This window comes from Centruroides vittatus, unplaced genomic scaffold (genome assembly GCF_030686945.1).
Source record: "Centruroides vittatus isolate TY-2023 unplaced genomic scaffold, ASM3068694v2 contig_941, whole genome shotgun sequence".
In the NCBI taxonomy this organism is placed as follows: Eukaryota; Metazoa; Arthropoda; class Arachnida; order Scorpiones; family Buthidae; genus Centruroides; species Centruroides vittatus.
The window spans coordinates 1,176,706-1,192,275 of NW_027122625.1; the positions used below are offsets into that span (position 1 = coordinate 1,176,706).

The window sequence follows — 15,570 nt, forward strand, 5'->3', positions numbered from 1 at the left end:
TCGCCATCTTTATTATCGATTTACTCTTTTTATTCTTTATTTGTTTTATTATTTTTCTGTCGTCATCAGCGACTCGATTGTCCTCCCATCGAAAATAAACGTGTTTATTCCATGCACACGAGATGAAGTTCCCGTATTGCTGGAGTGTAAAACTTCATATAAAATATTTTACACGGTAGAATTTTTCATTTTTTCCCTTCACTTAACAGGTTTACCTGTTCGCTTCGACTGTAAACAGGCCATTACTCGATTACGGAATGTAGAAACGGTAGTTATTGTTACTGTTCCTCCAATTATGAGGAAGAAAACTAATTAAAAAAAAAAAAAATCCAACTCGGCTAAGCAATTGCTGTAATTAATTCGCTATACAGGAACAAAAGATCTTTAACAAAAGCAAACGGCTCTTTATCCAAGTAGAAGATTTTGTTGACATTCACCATCCGTTTACATTCTAAATAAATAATGGCATGGCCGATACCGAGAGTTACGATAAACTTTCTCGCCATTAAGGAAAAAGGCCACCATCTTCGATTAAACAACTTTCTATTCTCCTCTTCCGTTCATTTATAAGCTTGGAGACGTTTTTAAATCACTATATCGAGCAGTTTTCTAATTATAGAAAATTCCTATCGCGTTTATTTGTAGAGTGAAAGGATTTAGAAACATGCCGACACATATCGCGTTTTATTGCCAAAATTTCGAGTTATGAGGGCTAAAATTGTGTTTGGCACGGTGGAAAGGAATCCGGGAAGATGCACGATACTCGAAATAACACACGAGTACGTGTAAATAATGCGAAAACGTGAGTAAAATGGTGACGTTGGCAGAGAATTTTCTAGAAAATATGTTTTAAAAATTAAAAAAAGAAAAAAAAACTTTCAACCTATTAAAGTGGGGAAGAAATCGGAGAAGCTACATTGTGGTCAGGCATTCGTCATTGCTTGAAACCAATTTCCGTTCTGTCAAATGGGAAGAGTCTTAATAGGGGGAGACGGTGCGATGTCAAATAACCGTACAATGATGGATAATCGTATCCGCTGATTATATGACACAGCTATTTGTAATATGTGATCCGAGCAGATTTTCAATATTTCACGATCGATAACTCGACTTTTGACGTCATCCGACCGTGAAAATTGCAATGGGAGTCATGCCACCCTGTTTTAGGAGCAGCTCCTTACAAATATGGTTACTTAATCCTCCTTTGAATCAATCCAACGAGTTCTGCCAGCATGTAACTACCTGTTTCTGCTACAGGTGGCTGCTGGCATGTTGCCACGAATGCAGCCAACATATCACTCCACTCTGGACAACTTAAAAAAAAAGTGGAAGAAAGAACACGGGAAAAACATCAAGTTTGCTTCAAGTTCAAGTGCACTGGAGAATTCCATCGAGCAGAGCAAACGCACGGTTAGAAAAGCCACGAAGAACCTATTGTGAATTGTGTTGTGTGGCCAACGCGATCGATTGATTTCCGACAGGTTTACCTTCAATCAATGCCAGTCAATGGACATGCAGATGCAGAAACCGCTCTCCTATTTGTCTGTTCGGCACATTTGCCGTTAGGAAAAGCCTCCGCTGCAGGAGAACGCATTAAACATACAAAACACTTTTCCGATGAGAAAAACGTGACAACAGAAGGCCACAAACTCCGAAAAGATAATTAAATTTTCGCCATCAAAAGGCGCGCGACTGCAAAAGGAAAAAATAAATCTTTCCCTATTTCTATGAATTTTATTTAAAAAAAAGAAATAAATAAGAAGAAATTCGATAAGGAAAATGGACAATTGTCTACGGGACGTAATCGCATTTCTAATCCCCCCTTCCTCGCTTGGAATTTTATTTAATTCCGCATCCTCTCCCGCGAAAGTCCCGCCTGTCTTACCTTTCTGTAGACCATCTGATTAGGATTTTCGTCTAAATTCGCCGACTGCCCGTTTCCTGGATCGCTTTTCTGTCTATACGCCATGTTACTACAGCGGTTCGGTTGATTTCTTGTCGCGATCACAACCCTGTTTTTGGCACCAGGATGAGCGGATGTTAGTCTTATCAGACCGAAATCCCATAGCGGATGTTCACCGCATCTTCCGACAGACGTCTAGACGAACGTGGAACCGCAGGAGGGCATCGTCTGCAGTGGAGGAAGCGGGATGTGATAGATTGAAGATTCGCCATTGTACGCTGGCTCCTGCAGCAGGCCGCCCAATGGAAGCTACCGAAGAGGAGAGCGCCACCACATCGTCCCCGTCACGTGACCGGAATTAAACTGACCGGAACGGAAAGTGGCCTCCCCCTTTCTAACCGTATTTTAATTATGTTCGTGCCGCAGCTTCCACGTTACTATTTTAAACGTCCCCGGCCGCACGCTCAATGTAATTAATTGCTTCCTCTTCCAGCGTTTAATGTATTCGTAATCGATTTACGATTTGGATTATTTCGTTCCGTAATCGAATGGCGGATTAAATTTATTTATATTTATGTTTTTTTTTTTTTTAATTTATGGGGAAGTGTCACGGCGTCGGAAATGGTGATCGATTCTTGTTTTCGGTACTCTTCGATAGATGGCAGCACGAAATGTTAGTGAACTTTTTTTTTATATTACACATTTATTATTTTTTTAAATAAAAATTAAGTTTGAGTGATTGTTCTTATTTGTTTAAAAAAAATAGCAAACAAATTAAAAAATAAAAAAAATATCTAAAAGTTTTTAAATGTTTATATTTTTAATTAAAATAAGAAAAAATCATAGACACCTGACAATTGTTTGTGGATTTAAATGTGCCAAAACACTACTCAACATAAATTAGCATAAAATCAGCTTAATGTACAAATTACTTGCACTTAATTAAATTTGTGTGTTTCCAAATCCATCAAAAATAATAATAATAATGTTTGGTACAAAAATATACACTTTTTAATTCAGTTTCTATTAAAATCATATTAAACATTAGCCTGATTAGACATGCCATTAATTATATAGAAACTGAATTACTCTTTTGACTCCTTGTTAATTTAAAAGTCCTAAACAATCCCACGGTTAAAGAAGTCGAAATTCGGATGAAAAATGAACTTTGGAGATTTGTTTGGACTATGCATCTAGAAAACTAAGGGACCGTTTAAGACTTTTAAATTAAAATGTGCTATTAACAATAGTAAAATTGAATTTGTCGTTACGTCTCGTTATCGTGTACTTACGTTAAAAGCTGCAGTCTCGCTTCTGCTAACTGCTATCTGATATGCTACGTGTGATTGTGAACGTGGAAGGAAACCCGCTTCCTTTTTTTGTTTTAAACAGGATGAGAAACACCGGGATTGGTCTGATATACAATTTTTATAATTTTATCACGAAAAATGTTATTGTTTGATGTGCAAAATATCACTCAATTTCTTTTAAGCCGTACGTTCGTTTTGTCGAATTTTGAATCGACGAAGCGGAAAGCTAAAACAAGGCAGACGTATAGAAAAAACGTACATTTTATTAACAAGAATCGATATAGAAAACTTTTTTTTTTCATATATACGAGTATAAAGAAATTTTGAAGAATTTCTACAATAATATCATACATTGGAGTATTTGAAATGTAAACAACACAGAGTTTGAGTAGTAATCTAATACAGAAATATACATTTGTTTAATAAATACATATATGTTTCATTCACTCTTTAAAGATAATAAAACTGTACAAATTATAAGGATCAAAAACTAAAATATATTATCGGACCGTTCGAGTCGGAAATGTTGGGAACGTTCTTAAGATTTAACGGTAATGTGTCAAACAAAAATTACGTTAAATAAAAAAATCGTGTCGGTTTAGATTTTGCGGAGATCGACTTAATTTAACTTAATTAAATATATACCTGTTCGCTAGCTAAACTGTCGGCAAACGGTTGAACTAAAGAACTAGTAGTGAAATAAAATATTAAACCAAACGTGATGGATATAGGCAGAGCGGGAAGAGCCTTCTTAAAGATGGCTAAGAGCAGGAGAGTGAGACACAATCCCTGTAAAAATAATAAGATGTAAATAATACAATCGATGACTTTTACTGAATTAATTATTCTAGTAACTGAAATAAAATTATTTTTATTATTTTTTTTAAATTAAAAATTTTTAACTTTGTATAAGAGAAATGACAATAATAATATAAGTATAAATTTTAAATTAAGGATATAAAAATTTATACTAGTTTAAATGATAAAATTATCAAATTGGTAGCAAGATGATTTTCTTTGCAAGCCATCCCTATTGTAGATTTCACTTGTTCAGTGAAATCTACAATAGGGACGGCCGAACGATGCGAGATGAGGCTCAATACGTCTGGAACAAATTACCCACAAAAATTTTTGATGAACTGTCTGACCAGAACCAGTACCATAGCTATGAGTCTATGGCTAAGTCCCCCCAAAAAATATAATAGCCCCAGCTTAATGCAACAATATAATATATGCTTTTGCTTTCATCACAAAGTTAGGCTACTCTTGCTTATTTTACATGTGAATTTTCACTAGTAATTCCCTGTCATTTGTCACCATCTCATTCTATTGTCTAAAGAATTAAAAGTTACACATGAATGGATATGTCTAACTTTTGTCCCCCTGCATTATCTGATAATGCAGGGGACAAAGGTTGGACACCTAATGAAGAATTAAGCAAGTTTTTAACAGTTGGTATGGGTGATTATTATTAATCACTCACACCAAGTTTTGAAAAGCAGGATAATTAAAATGATAAAGTTGAAGGCATTTGTGTAGACGGTCCTACTAATACTGAGCCTGTACAACTTTTTTGGCTTGCCCTTTGTTTATTAATCTAGCCCCGATCATTTATTTCTGGCTATGGGGCCGACCGGAATCAAAGTCGGGTCCCTCGGAGCAGAAAACAACGTCTAATTACCTTGGCCATCTGGGTATCTTTAATAAAACTGAATTTAAAAAACATCAAGAAAAGGCAAATAATTCTGATTTATGATCGTTGTTAATATCTTAACAATTTATATCTTTTCTTAAACATTAATTAAATTTGCAAATGTACATAAAGCAATTTATAGTCTAAATTAATTATTTTAAAACTGAATTAGTTTCATTACAAATTTCTTCAAATAAAAACAAAATGAATTAACAATTAAAATTTTAGTTAAACAGCTCCAGGAAATATAAGAAAAGAGGGGGTAACTACCAAAAAAAACTTTATCTCACATTAAAATAAATGATTGCAATCATTCTAGTTTCAACAATTTGAAGTAAAGCAATTGAAAATCAGGAGAACGATATTTCTTAAAAACTGTTGCACTACATGATACAACAAAAACCTATATTTTGAGTTATGCAAATGGGCTGACCAAACCTATTATAATAATTAAATGCAAGGGAGCCGTAGTAAGGTCTTGAAGAGCCACAGTTTGACCACTATGGTTATATAAAATCGGAGCCAGATGAAGTTAAATTCATCAGTTAGTTCATAATAGAAATAAATCTCACGTATCTCGTTTTACATTATATTATTTTCTTCTATTTTTTATAAATACTAGACCATCCATGATCTACTACTGAAAATGTATATAGAACAGAAGATATTGTAATAGGTAATAGTAGCATTTTATATATGCATAATGCCTCTGCATATCTCATTTTATACATTTCCCCTCAAAATAAACCTTGGATTCAAACTTTGGTCCCGTGAAACAAGGCAAGAGCCGACGCTGTAATAAAAACAGAATAGGAAATGATGATAATTAGCAGGGGTAACAGGATAGGACTATATTAGTAGAAGTAACAGGGTAAATAGAGTCAACACAATTAGTGAAAATCCTAGTTTTATTTGTGTTGACTCTGACGTTAATAGGTCACTTAAAATGATTGAAAAATATATAATTAATCCATCTTAAACTTATCCCACATTAGGAAGCTTTCAAGAAAAACAAGGATTTGTATTTCAATTTACTGGTTGGTACTTTAACATGAAATGCTTTATTAATATAGGTGTATGATTAAACCATGTTGTGGGGCATGCAATTAAATCATTAAAGTTTCTTAGAAGATGGATGAATGATGAACAAATTCAAATTTGTTGTAACTAGTTTTTTGTAGTTTAGCAGTATACACTACTTTTCCACAATTACTGAGAGCAATTAATGTTTAATATTTAAAATGCTGATTATGAATGGTAAAAAAATCTGTGTTATCAGCCACTTGTTGCAACAAATAGCACAAAAAAAACTTATCATCTATTTATCTGAAGTTAATAGTAACTAACAATTAGAAGGCAGTTCAAAATTACAAAATTATCCCACTTTAAATCATGCATTCGTGCAAATTATTTTATTTAAATCATACTATTGCAAGAATTGAGAGAATACTGCTATTTTCTTTTTCTATCATCAATTCTTTCCTAGAGTTTTCTACTAAAACCTCTAGAAAGAATTTCTACATCTATATTATTGTAAAATTGAAAACAATACACGTCTTTTATTATAAAACGTAAATGTATAAACATTTCGGTTTCAAGACATAGAAATAAATACAGCAAACAATGCAGTTCTGATTACAATAACCATCGGCATATGCCATGTACAGTACATTTCTTACACAAAATTTTTACACTATCTTCAATCATATTGAAAATGTTCTATAAATTAACATAAAACCCATATTTTATAACCTTTACAAGCAAATGCCAAGTAAAGCCAATTTCTGTGCTTAAATTCCTAGTTCTGATAGTAATTGCCACGGTATATGTTAGAAAGAAACAAGTTCAATTTATGTTTCACAGAAGTTTTTACTATTTATAAATCCAAAAATTTCTAAAACATTCTCGGTCCCAAGCATTTTGGATTAGGGATATTCAACTATACATCACTTATTGTTAGTACAAAGTAATCATCATACAAAATATATTGCAATGTATATTATTTTATATTATAATAATAAAAAAAGTCCAAACTGGAAAAATGAGACATACAGCCATTATCTGAATCTAATTATTCCTGAAAATTATTTGAATACCAGAAAATTTTTTCGTTATTTCTTAGGGGAAAAATTCTAACTCATTCCTATTTCATATGAATAACTGTAACCGATTTCCCAAATTAACGCTAGGTTCACATTGGCGTACAAACTGCCCTTTTGGCAATCGTTTGACCAGTTCGTTAGAAGTTGAAAAGTCTCAACTTTTGACAAATCTTGATTTGACCAATCATCTTTTCACACCTAGTATTCAAAATATTTTCGACCAATCATTTTCTAACACACTTTATTTCGTGTACTATGGTGCAAACAACATTTTGCTTTGATTAGTCTTCATTTCATTGTTTTCTAGTGGTTTGTAAGACAGCACGAACCTAGCTTAAACTAAAATATTGAAAATTTATTTGTACTATCAACTCAAGATTTTAACGAGAACATTTTAAAAGTTCTGATTAATAAAAAAAATAAGCGTGTCTTCATATTCCTTTGAAACTCACCAAAGTCATATGGCAGAGTCACATTTATTTTAAGGCTCTTATCCACCTCAATACCTAATTTAATTAAAAATACCATATGCCATATGACTTGGTGGAATTTTAAGGGATATAAGAAAAAGGACAATTAACTACACAACTGTCTATTGGCCTTACAGAAAAGATTTATTTATGCAAGTATTTTTGACATTATATAACTGTCCTCTTCAGGCAATATCATTCACAGAGAACAGAATGCTACTAGTACTAGTACCTGCATAAATAAACCTTTTCCATAATGCTGATAGACAGTTGTGTTATTAGTTTTGTAACATTACTTGACGTCTAGTGTTTTTACATTTTATAAAAGGACAATATGTTAAGAAACACTTTTATTTCATTTTGCACTGAAATTATGTAGTAAAAATACCCAAAACTTGGGTGCTTTTCCTAGTAAAGCTGCTGGAGGGCAATTTAAGCAATTTCTGCTTTCGTAGGAAACACTTCTACATTTCAGCTACTCACCATTGTTGCTTGGCTCTTTGTACACATTGTTTTGTACAAATAAAAATATTTAATCTGAAACAATGCAGAATTGTTGCCAAGACTATAAAATATCAGAGGCTGCCAATCAACAAAAATCGATATTATATAAAAATGATGTAATTAACCATACAGTAAACAACAACAGAACGTGTGCATTCGCCTTTACTAATGAATCTGAAGTTTATGTCAAAATAGAAAATTATATGGAAAACTTCATCTCTAATTTTTCCGATAACCAGTTTAAAATAGATTTTTGAATGTCACAATTTTCATTTGAAGTATAGTATGTAATATGCATAAAATTTATGGTGGCAGCCATCTTCACTCCTTTCTTCAGCACTTCACTGCACTAACGCCACAGCAGATAACTTAAAGTGAAAATAGCTTAATTGTCTTTTATCAAAGCGGCTTTACTAGGAAACGCATCCTTTATCAGAACAATGAAACAAATGAAAACAAGAGAGTTTCCCCTACTTCATGCTTTCAACAGCTTGACATTCGGATTTTACAAATGTGTAATGCTAGTATTTCTTAATACAAATAGGTACAATATGCAGCATTGAAATCTGAATAGTTTGTATGACATATCGACTACATTCTTTGGCTATCAACAACATTCTTACAGTCGTTATTTCTTCTTTCATTGCATTAGTTGGCTGAATAAAATTACATTACAGCTTTGCTGTTTTTATTTTAATTGAACTAATATCATATGTATTTTTTTATTATTTTGTAAATAAATAAAATAAAAACAGCAAATTTTTTTGCCAACTAACAAGAATGACTACAGTGGCAACTATGACCAGAAGAGTCGTCTACCCCAATCGTACATCATACAAACTGATCAAATTTCACTGCAGAATATTGTACTAAAAAACATTTACCGTAGCAGAAAATTCAGATACTATAGTACGGCTTTAATTTTATCTGTTCACATTTACTTCATCTATTCTTTTTTAAATTTACAATTATTCTATTTCTTCTTGTATTTTCAAATAACATTTCTGCATACTGAAAAAAAATCCAGCAACAAGTCGCTTAACTTTCCCTGCAACATTTGATGGCACCATCTATTAACATATTTTTTTTTTTTAAAAAAACTTATATTTTTAATTATTATAAAATGGCAAAAAACTTAATTTTGAGGATACAGATGGGTTTTATAAAAAATTGTAAATGCTATTAATGAGTGAAACCGTCATTAAGTCCAATCCTACTGGAGATACACACAACCCCCTTCGTCTCTCCACCCTGTCGACCTTTAACCACCAAAATTTAATAGCATTGATCCCCCTAATAAACAAACCTCCCTGCAAAATTTCAGAAATTTTTGATAAAAAACAATAGGAGTTATTTAGCTTAAAAGAGGATGACAAAATCATGCTCCTCCACACACACACACACTAATGCCCAGAAATACAGAAAAAAACCCCCAAATATTTTGCATTTCTGGGCATTTCAAAGACCCAAGTCCAAAAATATAAAAATCTTAGGGGGGTCAGTTTTTGACCAATCGCCATACTTTTCCTCTGTTATGTATAACAGCAAGGAAAGTAATAATCTAATTTAGCAGTTTATTCAATATATTATGAAATGTCAAAAATTAAAAGTAGTGGATTATCTAAATTCCAACTGACATTTGATTTCATTAAATATCAGCTAGAATAACGAATAAGGAATTTTATTAAATATCTTTTACTTGCAAATTGCAATTTAAATATCTTAGGATTCATAAAAAATATTTCTAAAAGTATTTAGAATATATTTAGGGAAAATATGAATGTAAAATTTCAGAAATTGATTGACATGTAGTGTTCAAAGAATTACTATTCAGTGAGAAATTTGAAAACCACCTTTGCTGAATGCATTAGGTTCTACGAAATCTGATCTCCTAGATCTCCAGACCTTACTCCTCTGGATTTTTATCTCTGGAGTGAACTGAAGGAATAAGCGTATGAGAACAACCTGAACACTGGAGGAGCTGAAGATGGCAATTACCCAACGAACTGAACAGATCACTCCTGCCACCCCAGAATGAGTTCAACAATATGCAGCAAACACGTCTTCAAGTCTGGAGGACATTTCCAGCATTTACTACGGAGAAACTGCAACATTGTACATAAAAGTTCACTTAATCCTTTTCTACTACACGGTAACTTTTCAGATATCCTGTACTTCTGCTGCATTGATAGATTACTGTTATTTCTTTTTTAATTGGTAGTTTGTTTTATTGTTAACGGAGGCTTTGAAAAATCCTTCAAAATTAAAAATTCAAATAGAAAGATTAAAAGTTATTTAATCTCTTAATTAAACTTATTGTTGAAATATATCCTACAGTCAAATAATCAGACAAAGAAAAGATTGAAGTGGCTAAAGTTAAGTCAAATGAAATTTGAATCAAAGTAATTAAATGAAATGAATGTGTGTGTCGCTACTATCATAGGATTCAATTTTATGAAAATCTAATTTACTGTTAATTTGAAACGTTATAATGACATTAGTGTGTTGTTTCTTGAAACTGTTTCTCATTGTCTCAATTTCTCATCATTTACTGGAGTTAAAAGAGGAAAAATTCCTCCTCCTCATATACTGTTTGATAATTTTATTAACTGTTTTTTCTATTTTTTTTAACATTTTATATATTTAAATTATTTGTTTAAATAAGACTAATCTAATAGTTTTTTCTTTATTATTTCCTGTACCATCATTAAAGTTAGGATATCTAGGCACTAAAAACCATATAAATAGTTACAAAAACCATACAACTTATAAATTATAACTTGTATAATTTTTAGTGCCTGGATGTTGCAGCTTTAAACATCATTTACACAACTGTGATATTTCCATTCATTTGGAATATTTTCGTTAACAGTAACTTTTCTAAAAATAGACAGCGCATTCTAACTAATCCAAACTTCTACTTAATCTGAACTTACTGAGCTTCAATTTAAAAATATTGTAGACTTATAAATTCCCACTGTTGTCAGTCTGTCTTTCCTTAATCTCGAGAACAGTTGAAATCCGATACCAGATAGAAAAACCTTAGGGGCAGGAGGCCCCAATTAACGATATACGAACTTCTGATGCAAATCGGAAGTCACGTTATTTCAATTCAAAACTTTTTCCCCGAAAGCAGTAAACAGATGGCAGACACAACTCTATTGTTAAAGGAAAAGTATGATGTACAAGAGCAAGCCACTACTAATTTGAGGTGGAGAACATATATTTTAAATTAAATAAATTAAAATAAGATTAAAAATTGCAGCTCGGCATTGTGGCGATGTCACAATAAATAATTGCTTGTTTTTTCGTTGTTTTTAATTACAGATACCGTCGTACTATGACGAATTTGATTTTTTAATTAAATATCCCAGCCAAAAACAATGAAATAATAGATAATTTTCCTAAAAGCACAAAGAATTTGTACAATTAATTAATATTACACATTTTAAATGTGAGCGTTTGTAATACTTTTCGTCTTTCTTTTCTTCCTGCTAATCCGAACAATTTTGTACAATAATTAGTTTGGATTAGCAAGAGCATGATTACTTTAATTATAATCACCTTATATGTGAAACAATTTTACATCTGCAACTTAAATATTACTTGCATAATTTTATTATGATTTAATATTAATTCACACAGTTGATTAATTTAATTTCAATTTAATATATTTGGATTACTAAATGTAATAAAAAGTAAACATGAAAATTTATTTATTATTGGCTGTGCAAGACATAATATTTGAAACCTGAGATACAATATTTGTGGACAACACTTACTTTAAAGGGCTTGATTAGTATGTACGTGTGTGTTTTTAAGTGCTATGATGCTGAACCTTGACTTACACAACACAATTTGGGTCCACGTGGATCAAATGAAGGTTGTCTGATAATGCATTTTTAAAACTGCATGTAACCTTTACCAACAACATAATATACATTTATGATTTTTACTGCATATTTTGCAGAATTGACCATTTGAATTGTATATGTTTAAAACAAATGGAAAAATTCTTTTTTATAACACATGCCATAAATCATTTCCTGCTTAAATAATTGTTTCAAGTAACTCAACATGTTGAAAATTCCTTATATTAGTGCAATGTGATGCATCTAAACAATCCAGAACAGCAAGTGATCATTGATAAGTTCTAGTTGCACGGAAAGTAACTTTAGTAGAGCTTGTGATATCAGTTGGGAATGAAACATCATTATCAACTTTAATGCTAATTCTATAATTAGTTACCAAATGAGAAGTATTTATTCATTTCTTGTCATTTATACAGGATTATAAACAAAAATATAATATTACTTTAGATCAGTGATGTAACTATAGGACAGGGGAAACAGGTTAACCCAGTCATCCTAAAAACATTTTGTAAAGAATTGCATGTATAGAAATAAATTCAAAAGTGATTGATTAGATGGTTTAGAAAGCTATAAAATTTTATTGATCATGCAATTTTATTTGTAATTGATTTGATTGCACATTTCTTATATGACACAATATTTTAATGTGTGTATCGTATCATAATTTTCAAATCTCTTGTATCATTTATTGTCACATGTTTATATATATAAACTCATAATCCGATTTTACTTGATAAAGCCAAATGATCTTGCCGAAATTATTAGGTTACTTTTGGGTTATGTTAATAATTAATTTTAACTAATTCAACGAGAGATAGGCAGTTGAGCCATCATCTGATATTAATTTTAATAATTATAATAATTTAATTTAATTTAGAAATTTCTGGAAGAAAAAAATCATAACAGACTTAAGATTTGCTTGCAGACAGATGTAAGCACCATAGCATGTAGCAGCATGTGACTAGGCATTGTCCTGGAGCAAAAACCACTCTTTTGAGCAAATTTGGTCTTCTCTTCCTTATGGTCCCATGCATATGGAATTTCAGGAAATTAGCATAATAAACACTATTAATTGTCTGTCCACAGGTATGTCAGTGCTGTAGGATCAAAGAACAGTGCTTTCAGAGAAGTGTTTACTTCGTCTATCGTGATAATGTGCAAGATCTTTCACTTGCTTTAGATACAGTATGGTAATCAAACTGCAGGTTCAGTCACCTTGACATATGATGTTCACAAACACCTGCACAATATTATCATGACTACTTTTAACAAAGAAAAACAGAGGCAGTATCATTACTTTTCAATTAGTCCTCATACATTCTAAGTTTATAATCATAAACCTTTGTAGGTGTAAATGAATCAGGATATTTTCACATAGATGTTTCTATAACTTTTCTTCTTTACATAACTTTCTCTACAAAAATTCCCATTATAAGACATCTCCACTTATTGCAATACTTAACTTAAATAAAAATAACAAATTAACATTACATTTGGGAGTTAGCAATGCATAAAGAATCAATCAGATGGCTCTTAACATATCTTGCCAAATTCTTCATTCTACTTCTCATTTTGTTTGATCACCCAATATAATAAATACATACAGTACGTAAATAATTTAGCATTAAATTAAAATAAATAATATTACACAAAACCCTTTATTTTGTTAATGTGTTTAATTTTACTATTAATATGAATTTGAAGATTTTGAAGTATGCTTAAAAAACTAATATCAGCTGTCTACAATGGGAACAAATTGAGAAATACAGTGTAAATAACATATTTAATTAGCCATTGGTTTTTATGTATTATAGAAGATTGCATGTGTCAATGGGATAAACTATTTCTTGTGGGCAAAAATAACTTTCAGTGTGAAATTTCAGTTGTAGACTAAAGAATTTTTGTAACTTTTTGAATGATTTCTTCTTTATTTTAAGACGAAAACACATTAAAAAGAGGTAGGTAAATCATTTGATGATTCTAAAATCATTGCAGATATTTTAAATAATTTTGAGAAACAAATAATCAATTTTTCCTCATTACTTATACAATATTAATATCTATATATTAAGAAAAATAAACAAACACATCTCAAGTTATAAATAGTTAGATTAACTGATTATAAAAAATGCTTTAAAAAGCTTCGGAGACTTCTTTTTACCCTTTTGTCTTGCCAAAAGATTTACAACTGACTAGAATCATTTATTTAAGACAAATTACATGCTTCAGCAATTTTTGCATCATTAGATGAATGGAGATATATAGCAAACAAGTTTGCTTCAAAGTGATTTTTTTGGCAACTCTCTTTACAAATCATACTTTTTGTAAAGTTTGTAAGCTTTCATAGTATCTTAAATAAATGATTCTGGTGCAGTTGTAAATCTTATGGCAAGATAAAAGTGTAAAAAAGAGTTTAAATGAACTTTCTGTTAATTGACTGTTTAGAAAAATCTAACATGAATAGCTAGCATATATTATAATTAATAATGAAATTATTAACAATACAAATTCCTATTATCAAAGAAGAATTTTAATATATTGTCAAAACTAATATAATGCTTAATTATATTTTTTCCTTAATCATTATCATATAAATTACATTAGTTATTAAAACATAAAAATAACAAAGTTTTAAATGTCAAGTTAACCATAAACAACTTCTTAATTCAATTATAAGAATATAAAAACCATCTCTAAATAAAATAAGTTCTTATTTTATTAAGGTTTCTTTACATTCCTAGAACTTTTTGTCATATATTACTAATGAATTTTTTAATACAATTTAGTAATGCTACCTCACATTTAATTATATATATTAAATTAATATAATTATTATTAAATAATTAATATAATTATGTAACTTAATTAAATAAATTTGTTACTGCAATACATTTTTACATATATTACATAAACAAATTCACTTATTTATATTTATTTAATTAAATTCATTTAATTATATATTATTTATTTTTATTATTAATTATTAATGTAAGATTATTACTTATTCTTATATTATTATTTAATTCTGATTAATAGGATTCTATTTATTGAACATTAATAATTTGTTAAATTATTAATTTAATATTTAATTAATTAATTAAAAGAAAAAAGTTTGAAGTAGATTTCAAACCAACAATATATTCAATTTGCAACTTTGTAGAATGTACTTTATTGTTAATTACTCTATTCAAGCTTTAACAATTTGGATTTTTCTGGACTTATTTAGGGAAAACAGTTTTTACTGTGTTGTACAAGAATAATTTACTTTTTACCTGAATATTCTCATTTGATATTCAAATTGATTTTCTATTTACAATGAATAAAACATTTAATTATAAACAAATTTATTATGAAAACTATTTGACATATGAAAATATTACTATCACTCAGTGTTTAAGTAATAAAGTTATTAATTTTCTTGTATAGGTATCCTTCATATAACAGTAGTTATGTTCTGAAAAAGTCATGTTATGTGAATCCATGCTATACAAAACTAAGGACTAATACAAAACATGGGGTTAGGTTCCAAAAGTTAACAAAAATATACTATTCTTTTTCATTACTAAGAAAAATATGTTTAGTAAAGCAATCAATAACTTATTTCCAATCAATAATTAACTAAAAATCACAATTAAAAGTACTGTATTTTGCATTAATATTAATTTTAGTTAAATGAGGGCATTTTCTTTTCACAAAGTATAGTCATCTGAGCTCTG

The 15,570-nt window shown here is 30.2% G+C and overlaps 2 protein-coding genes across 5 annotated transcripts in view; both read right to left on the reverse strand.

Moving 5' to 3' along the window:
• The window catches only part of LOC136985000 (regulator of G-protein signaling 7-like), a 54,607-nt gene extending 52,030 nt beyond the window's left edge, over window positions 1-2,577 (reverse strand). The window contains exon 1 of one of the 2 annotated variants that reach the window (XM_067282163.1): window positions 1,886-2,577. In XM_067282163.1, the coding sequence (XP_067138264.1) occupies window positions 1,886-1,969 (84 nt within the window). In that variant the 5' untranslated portion in view covers window positions 1,970-2,577. The remainder of the gene's footprint in view (window positions 1-1,885) is intronic. The other variant, XM_067282164.1, reaches the window with a different exon arrangement.
• An 879-nt stretch (window positions 2,578-3,456) lies between these two features.
• Psn (presenilin) overlaps window positions 3,457-15,570 on the reverse strand; it is a 36,027-nt gene continuing 23,913 nt past the window's right edge. For all 3 annotated transcript variants that reach the window (XM_067282113.1, XM_067282112.1, XM_067282111.1), the window contains exon 11: window positions 3,457-4,002. In XM_067282113.1, the coding sequence (XP_067138214.1) occupies window positions 3,847-4,002 (156 nt within the window). In that variant the 3' untranslated portion in view covers window positions 3,457-3,846. The remainder of the gene's footprint in view (window positions 4,003-15,570) is intronic.